This window comes from Phoxinus phoxinus (assembly GCF_949152265.1).
Source record: "Phoxinus phoxinus genome assembly, chromosome: 10".
Classification (NCBI taxonomy): domain Eukaryota; kingdom Metazoa; phylum Chordata; class Actinopteri; order Cypriniformes; family Leuciscidae; genus Phoxinus; species Phoxinus phoxinus.
In genome coordinates, this window is record NC_136885.1 from 14,606,943 (window position 1) to 14,624,331 (window position 17,389).

General features: G+C 37.7%; 1 protein-coding gene across 1 annotated transcript; it reads left to right on the forward strand.

Moving 5' to 3' along the window:
- Positions 1 to 752: 752 nt before the first annotated feature.
- plekha8 (pleckstrin homology domain containing, family A (phosphoinositide binding specific) member 8) lies at positions 753 to 12,022 on the forward strand. Its single transcript, XM_079627051.1, has 13 exons — positions 753 to 908; positions 1,295 to 1,411; positions 2,356 to 2,511; positions 2,989 to 3,119; positions 3,575 to 3,733; positions 3,831 to 3,871; positions 3,956 to 4,050; positions 4,147 to 4,435; positions 6,067 to 6,152; positions 7,310 to 7,368; positions 8,808 to 9,009; positions 9,124 to 9,185; positions 10,055 to 12,022. The coding sequence occupies exons 1-13, from the start codon at positions 860 to 862 to the stop codon at positions 10,250 to 10,252; spliced, it is 1,644 nt and encodes a 547-aa protein (XP_079483177.1). The 5' UTR covers positions 753 to 859; the 3' UTR covers positions 10,253 to 12,022.
- The last annotated feature ends 5,367 nt before the right edge of the window (positions 12,023 to 17,389 follow it).

A 17,389-nucleotide genomic window follows, 5' to 3' on the forward strand; every position in this document is an offset into this window, starting at 1 on the left:
ATTATAATTTAATAAATGGTTTTCTATTTTAATAGTTTGGGGTCAGTCATTTTTGTCTTTCTTTGTGTGTGTGTGTGCGTGCGTGCGTGCGTGCGTGCGTGCGTGTGTGTGTGTGTGTGTGTGTGTGTGTGTGTGTGTGTGTGTGTGTGTGTGTGTGTGTGTGTGTGTGTGTGAAAGAAATTCATACTTTTATTCAGCAAGGATGTGTTAAATTGATAAACAGATGATAGTAGCCTAATATTTATATTGGTAGAAAATATTTATATTTTAACTGAGTATGTTGTTATTTTTTAACATTTTATTGATAATAAATCAGTAGAATGAGAATGTAATATGCCACGTTTAGATGTCATCATAACGCAATGGCGTAAAAGACTCGTTGAGTTGAGTATGATCTTTTAAAACGACCTGTTCAAAAGAACCGACTCGAAGAAATGAGACGGACGTCAGATCACAGTCCCAGATCCCACTGTGAACGTTACCTCCTTAAAATACAACCCTGCATTATTATTGGTCAGATTCTTTTGAAGACACGCCTTAACAACCATCATTCAATTTTCATTGGATGTCAAACACATAGCCCCAGTACAACAACGCCCACATGCTCGTACTGTATCCAATCAGAGATGCGCTAAGAGAAAATCCCACAGACGTCAGGCGCATGGGCCAATCCTTCTTTGATCACATGGATTTGTATTCTCGAAGCATTTACGAAAATCATTTGCGTAATCTCAAATCCCAGCAGTGACTTTGCGTCTTTAACGTACGATTGTAGTAGGTAAGAATTATCTCGAGTTTCTCAAAGCGGCTGTGTGTTGGGCTCAGTCTTGCCACGACTAAGTAATGAATTGTCAAGAGAATGTCTACCATGGAGGGAGTTCTCTATAAATGGACCAACTATATTAGTGGTATGTATGCTGCGACGGTTAAAAGTTATGTGTTATATAAATAAGGGAAGTCTGTAAAGCAATTAGCCTGTTTGCTAGCTTTAGTGTATAAATGAAGTTAAGCCATCATCCTCTTTAACTCTCTGTGTCGATACTTTATCCAAAGCAGTGACCAACTCAACCACATACATTTCATCTGCTAAAAGAAAAACATTCGCAGAAAAGTTCCTAAGATTATGTATTGGATTGTGTTTTATTCACTTTTGACAATGGGTTGTTAAAAGCCCATTGACTGGAAAAACAAGTCAAGCCATATTGTGTTCATTCATGTATCTTAAACGTCATCAGATACATTGTTACATGTGTCAGCTTAAAATGTCATTATGGCTCCTTTGTGTCTTTTGAAGGTTGGCAGCCCCGTTGGTTTGTTCTTGAAGGAGGAACTCTTTCCTACTATGACTCTCAAGAAGATGCATGGAAAGGATGCAAGGGCAGCATCAAAATATCTGTGTGTGAAATACAGGGTAAGGGAAAGTGTATGCCTAACCAGAGCAGGAAACCTAATAATGGTTACATCACAAGCATCTATTCTTCATTTGCTTCAGGATGTCATAATACGCTTACGCAATCTTCGGGAACTTTTATGTCCCAGGGGTTGATTTTCATTACTGTCTTGGAAACTTTTTATATATATATGTATATCATGCCATCCGAACGTATTTTTTTAATACTTTTCAAATTATGATTTTATGATTTTACTCTTTTCTAAGACCCAGACTATCAAACCCAGCTTTACAAAATCATTGTAAAAATATTAATTATTACATGGTTATAACTGTAAAGTAAACACAACATGTTTTGATATTTATTGTGTGAAAATGATGTATTATTATTGCCACTGCTACATCAAACACATTTTCCTTAATACATAATAAAACAGGAAAAAGCTTGAGATAAAATATGAGGCATGATTAGAAAAAAAAAACGTGAGATTCTTTTTATTGTACCTCATTTTTAACCTGTTATTTAATCAAAAAGGGTAAAAAATATTATTTAATTGTATTTAGGATACATGAAATGCTAGATATGAAGTTAGCCCTTTAAAAGACAAATGTGTCAGCTATTTTATTTGAAAAATATCCAAAAAAAATCCACTGCCATAATTTCCACCATAGAATGCATTTAAACATAATACTTAATTTGAGATGTGGTGTACATGACACTGTGGTTACAATCATTATTGCTTTTCTTAATAAAATAAGGGGGAAAGTTTGTGATTAATGTGTGTTCACTGTTTAACATAATTATACGAATGAAACAAACTAGTAAGAGTGTGTGAAGAGACATTATTTTTGACAGTGCACAGGCCCCAAAATGTCCGTAGTTGAAGAAACACCCAAGTACTGTATTACAACAACTATTGTGAATGAATAATCCATCTTCTTTGTCCTCCCTCTGCCCATTGTAGTTCACCCATCGGATTTCACAAGGGTTGATCTGATCATTCCAGGAGAACAGTACTTTTATCTCAGGGCAATTAATGCAGCAGAGAGGCAGAAATGGCTTGTGGCGTTAGGGACTGCAAAAGCCTGTCTTACAGACAACCGAACCAAGAGAGAGAAGGGTGAGTGTTGTATTTCTGCTGAAGTAGACAAGATATTCTCTGTAGATCATCTGGCTTTTCTTTTCGTGTTAATATGACAGTGAAATACAGTATGATCATTTATATATTATAATTTAAGTAATTTATAGGGTATTGTGAACAATATACAGTGTATATTGTGTTGTGGTTTTTAGTCCGTGTCTATGGAATTTTTAGCTCCTACAATATGGCAAAATGAACTTTTAGCAGTTATACACATTGAATATTTACAGTCTTACACTTCCCGGAAAAAAATGATTCCAAAAATATTTTGTGTTCTGGCACCAACTTCCTGTTTCGATAGACAATGTGTCAAAACAGGAAGCAAAACCCATTTCGTGGGATTCAAATTAAATTACATAACTCATTCAGACCATGATGTTTCCTCATTTTGCAATTTTTCAAAGAACTGTCTAGGAAGAAAGTAAGTGTCAACACCAGTCTCTTCTATTTTCTTAGAGCTCCAGGAAAGCTCAGAGGCTCTGAAAACAAAAATGTCTGAGCTAAGGCTTTACTGTGACCTTCTCCTTCAGCAAGTGAACAAAATACAAGAAAGTCCTCTAGCGGAGATGACGGCTGATTCTGAGGAGGTAAGGGAGTGTTTGTTGATTTTCAGTGTCGACCTCGACTGCCTTCGGCTTTACTATGCATATTTCAAGGACATAATTAAGCAAACATCTGTATACCATTAAACAATTTACAAGCTCGTCAAACATCAATAATGCAGGGTTCTAAGTTTATCTTTTAATACCTTATTATTCTACGGGTGTTCACACTTGTAGTTCGGTTCTCTTGGTTCTTTTGGTCCGGACCAAAAAAGAAAATTATACATTTAGGGCCCTATTTTAACGATCTAAGTGCATGGTCTAAAGCGCAGGGCGCAAGTTCACTTAGGACATGTCCAAATCCACCAAACCTACCAAGTGTGGACCTAAATGTGTGTGCTTTGTCTTTATCACAAAACCAAGGGTCAAGAAGCTGCCTTGTATTGTTCAGACTGGTCAAGTGGCTCTGGAAATGTAGGTTTGGTATGTGTTGGTTTCAGGTAGGGGATGAGACAGGAAATCTAGTGAAGTCCACATGCAGCACCTTCTTAAAAACCCTGGAGGAGTGTATGCAGATTGCTAGCCGGACCTTCAATCCAGAACTTCTGAGTCAGACGCCTCCAGGCTCTCCTCCTGTGGCTACCATCAAACCTCAGAAGGTATACATCGTAATTACCAACTGGAAAATACAAACGTTTATGCTGTTGTAATTCTAATTCAGTTTGTCAGAACCTAACATATTTCTTATTTCCATAGATCAAAACTACTGATCCAAAAAATCAGCACAAAGGAGAAACGTGAGTTCAGTAATGTTAATGGACTCTTGTGGGTTAGGTGTGCTTTTGTTTGTCTCTAAAATGTCGAAAATGTGTGTTACGCAGACAAAGGGACTTAATAAACACCTCAGGAACATCAGCACATGAGAGTGGACCAGAAAATGAACCATCTCCATCTCCTCAAGAAAGCATACCTACAGGTTTGCCAAGCATGAAGCCAGTCGGTTTCAGAACTGATGCTACATTTGACTTACCTCAACTCTCATTTGCTATCTTGTCTGTCTTGTTTGGTTTAGGAAGTGGTTTAATGGAGGACCAAGAGGAGCCCATGGAGCCTCATAATGGCTCTTCATCAAGCACACATGACCCTGAAGAACCTGCAGGAGAGAAGAAGGACAAACCACCAGAAGCAGCAGACCGTGCTCAAGAAAAACAACAGGAGGTCTCCCATAGCCCCACACAGAACAAAGAAGAAATGGTCACCGAAGAAATCCAGGCTGACCTGGAAGTGAACAAGCCTCAGTCTGAGAACACACAGGAAGAGGAAGATAAGGTGGACACATTCTTCAGTACCATGAGCCACAGGTATGAGGCGCCTCCGTTGCTGTGATCCTCTGAAGAAACGAGATGAATGCACTGCACACATTTACACAATTCAGAATCCAGTTTTCCTTCGTTAATGTAAAGTCATAACTAACACTACTCGTAGAATTTTGTTTTATAGAAATGTGCTATATGCAGAGTCAGCTTTTCTGTGAAAATCTAGATTGAGGAACTTGAAATCTCCATATAGTAACATTGTGTTCTAAGGAACCAGGCGCAATGCGATAAAGTGACGTTATCAATCATGTCTGTTTCATGTTAAAGGAATGTCCAGGTTAAGTGCAAGTTAAGAATCTGTTTTGTGAATGCTGTGAAATAAGACAGAAAACAAGTTGGACACATACGACAGTTCATAAAAACAAACAAAAAATGCATTGACTGAAATGCACTAAAAATTGAAGTCTATGAGATAGCCTGATTAGATTATGGGTTAAAAAAGGCACTTCCCACTAATAGGGTACACTTAGGTCTCCCATATTATTATTTTTTACAGCAATAGAGGTACAAATCCCATTTTTTTGTTAGCTAAACAGTTCACACCATGTCAGAACAACAAAACAAATTTTGACGGCTGCAACGTAATGCGGAAATCCTCAAAATGCCAGTATTAAATATAGTGAGGTTGTATTATTTCTGTTCAATAATTCCTGTAATTGTTTATTGTTAATGTCTTAATGCAAGAGTACTATGAAAATAAAACCCATACAATTTAATAAGCTAGCACAAGTTTGATAACTAATTACCTTCTAAATAAATTAAAATGTATTAATAACGCATTTGTATATTGATTATTACTTCTTGTATTGTGGTTTTGTATAACTTTATCTGAAAAAAAATTACAGCAATATTTAATCTCAAAGTAGCTATCAGACTATTTTGTTTGTTTATGAAGTTTAAAATATTGGTATTTTAAAATAAGGCAATATGAAATTCTGGTAACAGGGTTAAAACAACTCGTATAATATTTAGAATGACTGGAATTTAACAGACAAGCACCTTTCTTGCTGGAAAAGAAAAAGTTTGAAGACTGTAATTTGTACCCTGTTTGTGGAAAGTTCCAAAACAATGAAGTAAATGTCTCACAATTTCACATATAATGGTTTCAATATGTAAAGATTTGAAAGACAAGTGGTCCATGATTAAATGTTTATCATGGTATGTTTTCTTTTGATCACTCAAAACGAGACCCGGCCTGTGACGAGGGTTTGTAGATTCTTTTGCTATACATAATTCTTTCATCTTCTTTATGTAATGATGAGGTCATCACATAACTACAGCACTAGTCTGTTTCAACAACCTTCATTGGGCTGAAACTAAATTGAGTTGAGCCAGTAATGTTATCAAAGCATTGGGTTGGTATTTAGATATAAAACCTTTTCAGTATTATACCACTGTGTGAAGATTGTACAATGTTTCATTTACTAAACATGTATTTAAATGTGTGCCGTTCTCAATTAAGGAATGCATGCTCCAAACCGGATTTCTTCTGCTTTGGCTATGCCTGCTTTTGTATTTGGTGTTTCATTTGATCAAATAAATGTGCTCCCTGTTGATGTGTGTACTAATTCACATGTATTGTCCTTGTGTGAATGTCTGTGGTTTTTTTCTTGTAGATTTAGTGATATAATACTGGAGGACAACAGTGGTATTCCCACACAGGCCTTTTTGGATTCTTGCTATGCTATAGTACCAGTTTTAGGTAGGACACTATCTTTCACTCTCCCTTTTCCACCCTTTCTTTGCTTTGTCTTTTTCCTTCTGTCAGTTCTGTCGGCTATCGCAGTCTTTGCTCTCATTGGTGTTGTGCTTATTAAAGGTTGTAAAAGGCTCGTGGGGACTTTGATTTCTGACACTCTGTGCATGTGTCGGCTCGCCATGTGCCCTTGATTTTAGTTTTTTTTATTTATTATATTATTCTGCATCTCATATTAGTCTGCACAGTTAATCCCTCATTCTCGCTCAGGCATAATCATGCATGCTCTGATATGTCTTTATACTGGGACAGTTCGGTGAGTGTCTGCAGGGGCCCAGAACAACAAGAAGATAAAGTCCAACTGTGGCAGCAATCACTTATGAATGCTTTTGTACAGCACTTTCTTCTTAAGAACATACTCTTTTTTTTTTTTGAGGGGGGGCACCAGGTAGTATATTGCAGTTTTTAACCTCACTTTTTTTCTATAGTTTGAATGGGCATGATGCTTCTGAAAGCGAGTATGTTAGGATTGGTAGTTTCTCTGTGGGTGGTGGTGGCAGCTTTAACTTGCGCATCAGGAATTAATCTGTGTACAGATAGAACATAAACTGGCATGAATTTTTATTTCCCACAAACATATATATATCTTCACAAATTAAATACTGTGACCTGCCTACACACACACACACACATATATATATATACATTCACACTACCGTTCAAAAGTTTGGGGTCGTTAATATTTTTCAATGCTTTTGTAAGAAGTCTCTTATGCCCATTTTCTTTAGTCTCCAGTGTCACGTGATTCTTCAGAAACCATTCTAATGCTAATTTGGTGCTCAAGAAACATTTCTTATATTTATTATCAGTATTGAAAACAGTTTTGCGGCATAATGTTTTTGTGAAAACTGATGCGTTTTCAGGATTCTTTGATAAATAGAATTTTTATTTAGCATTTATTTTAAAAAAAATTTATTTTAAAATTATATTTTTTGTAACATTGTAAGTTGTTACTGTCACTTTTAATGAATGAATCCATCCTTGCTAAATAAATGTATTAATTTCTTTAAAAAAAAAAAAAGAATCTTACTGACCCCAAACTTTTGTTTAGGCAGAAAGTAAGTTAAACCAACAAAGTACTTACAAAGGTTTTCTCCCCTCAGACAAGCTTGGACCAACGGTTTTTGCTCCAGTTAAACTAGATTTTGTGGGAAACATTAAGGTAAGTGCAACGTGAACAGCGATACTCAATGCATCCTTTTTTATAAAAGCAAGAAATGTAAATAATAGGTGGCATATTTGAATTACATGATCAGTGGGTTTATGGATTATAGATTCACTGTAATATACAGGTTAAACTCGAGAAATTAGAATATCGCAATATTCACAATATTCAAATTTTGACTTTGGGGTTTTCATAAGCTGTAAGCCATAATCATCAAAATTATAACAAATAAAGGCTTGAAATATCTCACTTTGCATGTATTGAGTCTAATATATTAGTTTCACCTTTTAAGTTGAATTACTGAAATAAATGAACTTTTGCACGATATAACTTTTTTTGTTTCACCAAATTTTCACCTGTATATATATATATTAGTGCTGTCAAATCGATTAATCGATTCTAAAATAAAAGTTTGCGTTTATATAATATACGTGTGTATATATTATTAGATTTATTTAAATAAATATAGTAGGTGTGTGTGTGTGTATATATATACACACACACATATATACTGTATACACACACACACATATATATATATATATATATATATATATATATATATATATATATATATATGCTGGGCAGTGATTAATCGCATCCAAAATAAAAGTTTGTGTTTACATAATATACATATGTGTGTATATGCATTTATATATTTAATATATAAATATATATTTTATATATAATATAAATTATGTATATATATACCGTATATATATACAGTATATACATGCAAATATTTCTTAAATATATACATGCATATGTGTGTATCTATATATAAAAATTTATACACAGTATACACATATTATGTAAACACAAATTTACATTTTGGATGCAATTTATCGCTGCCCAGCATAATATATATATATATATATATATATATTGTATGTATGTATGTGTGTGTGTGTATATATATATATATATATATATATATATATATATATATATATATATATATATGTATATATATATATATATCCCAATGTAACCCATTTATTTCTTTATTAAAATACCTGGAAAAACTCAATTAAAACTTGGAGTTGGAGTATTGTTTTTTTCCTTCAGTATTCCAAATTAGATTCCATATTTATGAAATATATTTTGAATAGTGCCAATATAATCAAATCAAACTGATTTTTTTTTTTTTTAGCAAATTGTCTTAAAAAAAAATTCAATTTTAGTTCATAGGTTTGACCACTCAAAGTGATGCCCTTGATGACTTTGAGATGGGTTTCCTTACATATTATATTAATTAGGTCTTCAAAGGTTGGATTAGAGATTATGGGGTTGGTTTGTGTGGGGTGCTATCTAAAATTTAACCTAGGGTAGCAAAAGAGCCAGAGCCTGGGTCAAAGATGTCCTCTAGTGTCTCCATAACCACCAGAGGGCATCATAACTTGATCTGAGTTGATCCTCTTTATTTGCTCTATCAGAAGATCCAGCAGAAGGTGGTGTCCGATCCTGAGAGTTTCCCCACCCTACAGAGCATCGTGCTGCACGAGGTGGAGACGGAGGTGTCACAGGTGCGCAACTCGGCCACAGAAGCGCTGCTCTGGCTTAAACGTGGACTCAAGTTCCTCAAAGAATTCCTTTCTGAAATCAATACAGGGATGAAGGACGTCCAGGGAGCTCTTAGTAAGTCACATGATCAAGTGTAAAACTGTGATACATGGTTCAAAATGTCCTTCACCTACCTTGATATCAGTGCTTTGTAATGTCTCCTGTTGAAACATTTATTTTTTCTTTCAGATAAAGCATATGGAAAAACATTACGGCAATATCACGGATGGGTTATTCGAGGAGTCTTTGCAGTAAGTATTGTGCTAAGAGCTGCTTCTCCATGTTAAATGAATAGTTTTGTCTGAAAATGTACTTGCCCTAGTGTCGAACACTTTTTGTTTTAAAGAATCGTTAGGAATAGGCAGCTTTCACCATTAAAGACTAATAACAACCAGGGGCTGTCAAGCTTCAAAAAGAACTAAATTAAATCCAAATGAAAAAATAAAAGTTGTTTAAAGTATGTCCAAACAAATACAAATATTGATAATTAATTTATGTATGGAGCCCTGCACGACATGGGTCCGAGGGTTGTGGGGGTGGGTTGATCATGGCAAGATATCATGGTCACAAATTCAGAATTTGTTCTAAAATTTAGAATTTGTTCCCTCATTTTAACTTAAAAAAAGTAAATATTGAAGAATCCGTTCCCACAACTTATATATATATATATACACAAACTTGAGTTTCAGGATTAATTGATTTGACAGTACTAATATTGCTGTATATATACATTATATATCACCATGAAAACAAAATTGACCATTTTTATTTTATGTAGCACTATTTATTATAATTTGTTTTATCTGTTCACATCGTTATTTGTTTTAGTTGTTCATGTGCCCTCATACTCTTTGATCAAAATAACTTTCCCTGCACTCACATAAAATCACAGCAATAGCAAACCACAGCCATCCAATCAAGTCCCGTCCTAGATTGTTTCTTGTTGGAGGAGCCGTTTAACTCGGATATACGTCACAATAGAAAATAAAGACTTTAAAATCGTCCTTTTGTGTTCCATTGAAAAAACAAAACAATAATCAGTTTTGAAAAATCATGACAACATGCATTCAAATCCCCTTAGGCCTTTCTGACTCTGTTTTTGTGTTTGTGTATGTGTTAGCTGGCTCTACGGGCCGCCCCGTCCTATGAGGGCTTCATGGCTGCTATGGTTTCTCATGAAGGCGATGAGCTGAAGGAGGGTTTCAAGACCGGCATGCACCGAGACCTGGACTTCTACCTTCCAGCCATGGGGAAGCAGCTGTCCATCCTGGATTCTCTCTATGAGGAGTACGGCTTGGAATCAGACGAGATCGTGTGACTAACACAAACGCACCCGCGCAGCGAACACCGCTTGCTTCTGAAGGAGCTGATCGGTTTCAGTGGTGGAGTTGTATTTCTTTCACCCACTGTGGTAACCGAACCCTGAGTTGGTGTTAAGGAAGACAGGGAGGTTTCTGTGAGGAGGGCAGGGCTCGCAAAGACTGACCAGTAAGAGTGTGTTGGTTAATGTGGCATCTGCAAACTCCAGTAACAGTCATCCCTGCAAAATTGAAACAGCCGCATCAAAAGGGGGGCAGGGTGTGATTCCAAGTGTTTTCAGGGAACAGCTGTATTTTTAGAAACCTTCAGTGGAGCGATCAAGTGTTTTGTTGACATTGGTTGTATGTTTTTACATACACATTTGGGCATCCGAGTGCAAACTGCAGATATGGTGAAGAAAGTAATATACAATATTGTTTACCTGGAAGTGAAGATGAAGAGTTTAGATGCAAAATTCAGTAATTTCACTTAAATGGCAATGAAAATTACCTATTAATTGTCATTTAAATGAAATTACTGAACTTAAATATACGAGCTTGATAAAAATGATCATGCTAGAAAAAAAATTCAGATGGCACTTAGAGGATTTTGCATCTGAACTCTTCAGATATTAAATCGCAGTATCCTTATTCACAGTAAAAGTGCAAAAATGCACTTGTGCTTTTCTCCTCACTTGAAATATTGCATTACTTTTGTTCAGATACTCACATCTCATTCATTTTAGACTAGCACAAAATTATTCAGAGACCTTTGGGGATTCAGAACATGCATCATGAAACCATTAAGTATACAGATATGCAGATATGTTTTTAGTAGTGACAGTCTTTAAACACATTCACAATTGCTCAAATTCAGGACTTTTAGGATCTACTTGGTGTTAGGGACCAAATAAGTTTCTTTTTCCTGGTTTAGTGGAGAAATTCACAAAAAAATTAACTGTGAGGATCTTGGATCTTCATTTACAAAAGGAAAGATTTGTGATATTTCCTCAGTGACTTTATTTATCGACTTATTTATATGAATACCAATTCTAACAGTTGATTTTATTGGAAGAATCACTTTGCTCGCTCTCAAATCATATGAATGATACTAATTTGTGCATGTTGCATTGCATGCGTTTTGTTTTTATATTTCAGATTTATATTACTAAATGATTAGCACATAATATGAGGATGAATGTTCTAGGTTTATATTTTATTCTAATTGCATTCCACCGAGTTTAAACTAAAATCTCACAAATCATTGTCTTTGTAAATATGCCTTCCTAACATTGCCCTCTTTTTTTTTGCATTCCTTTTCAATTCCAGTTTTGGTTGAACTGTCACAGTTTATCCGATGTGTTTATCCGATAGTTCACCCAAAAATGAAAATTATGTCATGTTGTTTCAAACATGTATGACTTTCTTCTACAGAACACAAAATATTTTTTAAAGAATTCTGGTAACCAAAAAGTTGTACTGAGAATATAAAATGAGATTAGTCACACTTTTTTTTAATGTATTATTATTTTAATTTATGCAGACATGAGGGCAAGTAAATGATGACAGAATTTTCAATTTTGGCTGAACTAACCCTTTAAATCTTTATCAAATCAATACGACTTCAGTTGAAAAGCTTTGACATAACAGCATTAAGGAAAATGTTTGCTTATACTTCTCCCAGGAATAGCACACAGTATCCATGTTGTCATTCACTAGTATTAAAATATGTCTATATGCCTTTTTATATGTATTTACTAATTGTAATTTTTTAAATGTCATTTATACTGAATTGGCTGCAGTGTTTTTAATCTTTTAATTCAAAAATATGCAAAATTCTTAGCAACAGATCAATTTTGTAAATATTTCATAGTCATGAGATGACCGTTTTAGACACGAGGCGACAGTTTTAGACACAAGTAATGTTACATCGTCGTTATGACACTCAATCCTTCAATATCTGGATGTGGTTGCCAGGATACTCTCACCACAACAAGGATGATCACTAGACTCATTAATAAGGGCCAAGAATAGAAGGATGGTTTTACGTGCACTTGTGCATGTGTGATAGAGGGAGAAAGTTTATAAATATATATATATTAAATATATATAATTATTTTTTTATCAAAATAGCAAATTACCTTAAGCAGTGGTTTTACTACTAATCTGTTGTGACTACATGTACTGAAAACAAATATAGTATTTATTAAATGAGCATCATGACAGTTGTGAGAGGAGCTATGTTGCGTTACATTGGAAACTCTTTACCTATGCAACAGTGCTCAATCTATTTCCAGGGTTCTGGTGGGAAAACATTTGGGATAACAGCTTTGGCAGACGGCATGAGGGATTGGCACTTGGATGCCAAATTGCAACGCCCCCATCCCTCTTAACAACATCTGGCCCCCCTCATACAGCGTTTTCCAGTGACCTGAATTCAAGCTTTCTGGAAGGAGAGGTTTAATATTAATTAGATTTCAGCCAAACAGAACGTAAAATATTTTTGATCAAGCAATATCACAGAAGCGTTTATACAACAGTTCAATAAACAAGACGTTACTATAAAGTAACTTACATTTTCACACGGAAAGAGTTTCTCTGTCGAGTAAGTCTCTCGAAATTGCGTAATAGCTTACGCTTTGGGGAAACTCCTTTCTCCGAAATTGCTGAAACCTGATTGAATCACGCCATTGCACTTGCAATAGCCAATGGCGTTCAAGCGCTTGTGCAGTGGGCGGGTCTAGTTGCCATATAGGTAGTGGTGAGCGCCAAATTTTTCTCCTACACTTAATTTCACTTGAAGAAGAGAGGACAATGTGAAAACTGAAAAGCGATATGGCCATATGGGCCTGGAGTGATCAGTCCCAGAGCAGCTGGTAAAGAAGTGGATGGCCGGGTCTTATCTCAATGCAGACCATCAGTTGGACGACCCGCAGAGACCAGCTCTCTTCCATAAGCTCCACGATTGGCGCCCCCCTCATTCAGCTCAAGCCCATGCCCAAGGAACCCACCTCCTCTCTGTGGTGGAGGGCGCAGACAAACGTGGTTATGCCCAGTTGCCTCCTGTTGAAGCACCTGTGTCCTTCCCACTGATGGAAGTCATCTTCGCTGCCTTTCAAGCCATGTCGGACTACAGCTCACATCGCAGAGAAGGCGTAAATTTTGGCTGGACATCCAGCATCCGCCCTTCTTACAATGGCGGTCCTCCAGGTGTTTCAGACTAGACTCCTGAAGTCCCGGACAAGGAAGGCCCGAAGTCATTTTGCGAACTGCGCACGGCAGCGGATCTTGCCCTGTGCAGCGAAAAAGGTCACCCAGGAAGTCGGGCACAGCATGGCCAGCCTGGTAGTAGCTGGTAGTTCTGCAGCAGCATTTGTGGCTCACGCTCGCAGAAATGTGTGAATCAGACAATTCACTGCTGCTCGACGCCCCACTAAACCCTCAAGGCCCCTTTGGTGACTGCGTAGGGTCGTTTTCCAGACAAGTTGGCGCAAAAACAGTCTAAAATGATGACTCACTTTTTTCCCAAGCGGGCCGATTCGGGAACAGTGCGCATTTAATCAACATTTGCAAGTACAAGCAGGAAATCAGTATGGGCAGGGTGGTCAGACTTAAGGTGGTCACCACAGGAAGAGACCATCATGTTCTCGTTCTAATGGACAATACAGCGGTGGTTGCGCAGCGCAGTGGAATGCAAAACGTAATACTCAACGTAACCATGGTTCTCTGAGAGGAGAGAACGAGACATTGCGAAATAGCTTACACTTTGGGGAAACTCCAAAATTGCTTAAGCCTGATTGAATGTACCTGTCTGCCCTCTTATTGTGCTTGTGAATGTGAATTGTGATTTATGCCGGACGCTGTGAATATGTGTAACTCGCTCGTAAGAGCTGGTTTAATGTTCTATGCACTAATGATGCTGTATGCTATTTCATGCGCAATGCTATAGCCAATGGTGTTTGAGTGCTCGCGTGGTGGGCGGGCCCAGTCACAATATAGGTAGCAGCGAGCGCCAAATTATCAGAGAATCTTCCGACTGAGCGAATACACCTCATGGAGGTTTTACACGGTAAAAAAAAAGTAACCTGAGACATTTCATTTTAAATCAGTCTCTCGACGACATTGCGTAATAGCTTACACTTTGGGGAAAGTATAAAATTCCCACCATGTAAAACAGTGTTATCTTCCAAATATATACAGAGTTGACAGAGGAAAATGTTAAACATGCTGCAGCAGGTGAATACGACAATGCTCTAGCACCCCATCTCACTTAGGTTGAGTACTGGACCTAGTTGAAACACCAAGACATCTAGCTCTCACCACAACAAGGATGATCACTATAGACTTAATAATAAGGGCCAAGAATAGAAGGATGGATTTTACGTGCACTTGTGCATGTGTGATAGAGGGAGACAGGTTTAATATATACATCTAGTTGGCAGAGGGCCAAGACGGAGCCGGTGCTTTCAACACCGGCATACACAGTCGAACAACACTGGACTTATGAAGTGCAGAGAGTGATAATAATAAAGCAACAAATAAAGTATTGGTGCATAGTGCATACAGCATTAAACCAGCTCTTACGAGCGAGTTACACATATATGCACAGCGTCCGGCATAAATCTGCGGGACAAGCCACGTTCACAAGCACAATAAGAGGGCAGACAGCTACAGCTGGAGCCCATGAATACCACTGAAATAACACATAACACAGAAGGTTATGCTATGAATGCTTTAGTATTGCATAGGCAGTAGCTATTAGTGCAAGCAAGGCTCAAGTGCAAGGCGTAAGCCTCACTATACAATCGTTTGGTCCAAACTGCATACAAGCAATGTTGACAGAGAGAGTTTGCAAATCCCCCACTTGCTTCTTACATGCAAATGTGAGCAGCAGCGTCATTTTGAACAAGAGTACTCTCAAGTCGCTTGTCTCAGCTGGCTCAAAGAGTGGGTTTGGCAGTTTAATGAGCACTAATGATAAGTCCCATACTGGCATTACATGTGGACGGGGAGGATTCAATCACCTCACGTCTGTAGAAAACTCGTTATTAGGGAGTTTTTACCTACTGAGCGACCATCTAAAGTGTTATGAGAAGCAGCAATAGCGGACATATAAACCTTCAGGGCGAGCTGCCAGCATCCAGCCGCTCCAGTAAGCCAGCATTACGGTCACGTCACAGTTAAGAGGGTCCTCATCTCTGCCCGCACACCAGTTTGCGAACACCTTCCACTTAAAGGTGTAAAGGCATCTCGTTGAAGGGGCTCTTGTCTCCGCTATCGTGTTTAGCAATCATTGCGAATCAACCAGCGGGCTCACTCTGGACTGACCCACCATACATGCAGGTCGCATCGCTCTGGTCTGGGGTGCCAAATGGTGCCCTTTGCCTGAGACAGGAGGTCCCTCCTCAAAGGGATCGGCCACGAGGAGTTTTCGACAGATCCACCAGCTCCAGAAACCACGACTGGTTGGGCAATTTTGGCACTATCAGCAAGAATGTACCTCTCCTCTGTGATGTTCTGCAGCACTAGCTGCATTATTGTGGCCAGGGAAAAAGCATACTTGCACTTCTTGGGCCAGTGGCTTGACAGCAAAAAATATATAAAAATCATAAACTTGTGTTGGTCACAGAGCTTATTTTCTGCAATAATTCAAAAGCCAGTGGGAAAATCCTATTGTGTTTTTGTCATCACTGCGCCCTATAACGTTTATAGCCCTCATCTGTACATACAATTTAGTTTACTATTTTAGAATTCGATTTTTATATTGATGAAAACTCATCTAATCTAAGATTTAAGAGTTCTTGTTGTTCCTTTGTTCCTGGATAATATCTGTGCATTTATTTCTATTTCATGTTTGTTGTTCATTCCGTGCTATTCTCTTGCACCTTGCATGCTTGCCATTCCCTCCTGTAGGTCAGGGATTTTCACTGGGGCCTTGGGTGACAGCTGGGTCCTCTCTGTTTCCTGCCTATGAGGCCCTCTTCCTCCGTCCTACACCAGCACCCGAAACATGATACCACTAAACCTGCATTAGTATAATCCATCATCATAATATGGCAGCTGCCTTTTTTCCTATTTAATCACAGTCTGATTACTGGGCTGTATCCAAAATCTCCCCTATACCCTCATTCAGTATTTCCCTATATTACTCCACAAATCTAGTACACTGAATGAGTGAATAAAAGTGAGTGAGCAAATTCGAACACTAAGTGTGCAGCGCTGCGTTTAACTCTACTTTTAGACAAACCCTCGTGAACTTCCTTAAGCACTTCCCTCAGGGGAATCCCAGCCGCCATTTTAAAGTGCTTTCAACTTCCTCAAGTGGACGAGGGAAGTTTATTTGGACGGACCTTCGACTCCTTGATTTTGACAAAGGGAGCGAGTCTACTCAACATGTACACTTCAGGCAGGTTCATAGACTACAATTCCCCATGATTGTCACATCCCAGCAGTTCACACTTAATTTATCCCTACCCCACACAACTATGATATTGGAGTTTATTTGACATTTAACTACTTAATACTTGTACTGTAGCTACCAAGAGCTTAGTGCGTTCCATTTAAACACGTTGCAAGGGTTCTGCCAGTAGTGGGCACTCATGCAACGTAAGCAATGACATACATCCGAGTGAATGAGACAGAGGGAAGTTAGCGAGGGAAGGGTATAAAAGTAGACCTCTAGTGCTGTGGACACCATCTTCTTACGAAATGCATGAATTAATTCGGCGTAATGCTCACAGTGCATGAGTCTACCCAGCTAACAGGGAACATTCTCCGAAATTTAAGAAATGTTCTGGTAAGTTTCTCTCAATATTATGGACTCCATAACGTTATTAAAACATACGTTCAAAGTTCCCCACAATTGACAAGATTTTCTGTCATTCGACACAGCACTTTGCTTCCATTGATGATATTCTTTTCTGGCAATATGTTTCTACTATTATGCAATAGGGGGCACTGTTATACATCTTCTGAAATTGTACAGCATCTCTGGATCCAAAAACAAGTAAAGAAGACAATCTGCATAAACCAGGGCTGAATCCGAAACATCCCCTTTACCCTCAAATAGGTGCACTTATTCAACACCATTTTGCACCGCAAAAGCGAGTGCCGATGTACGTTCAGCGGCTGTCCAAATTCGCTCATTCGCTCTTTCA

Bases quoted from the DNA above. Each gene is read 5' to 3' on its own strand.
- plekha8 (XM_079627051.1), top strand. From the start codon at position 860: ATGTCTACCATGGAGGGAGTTCTCTATAAATGGACCAACTATATTAGT. The intron at 3,872-3,955 runs GTGAGTTCAGTA...TGTGTTACGCAG, and splicing joins AATCAGCACAAAGGAGAAAC to ACAAAGGGACTTAATAAACA. The intron at 6,153-7,309 runs GTAGGACACTAT...TTCTCCCCTCAG, and splicing joins TGCTATAGTACCAGTTTTAG to ACAAGCTTGGACCAACGGTT.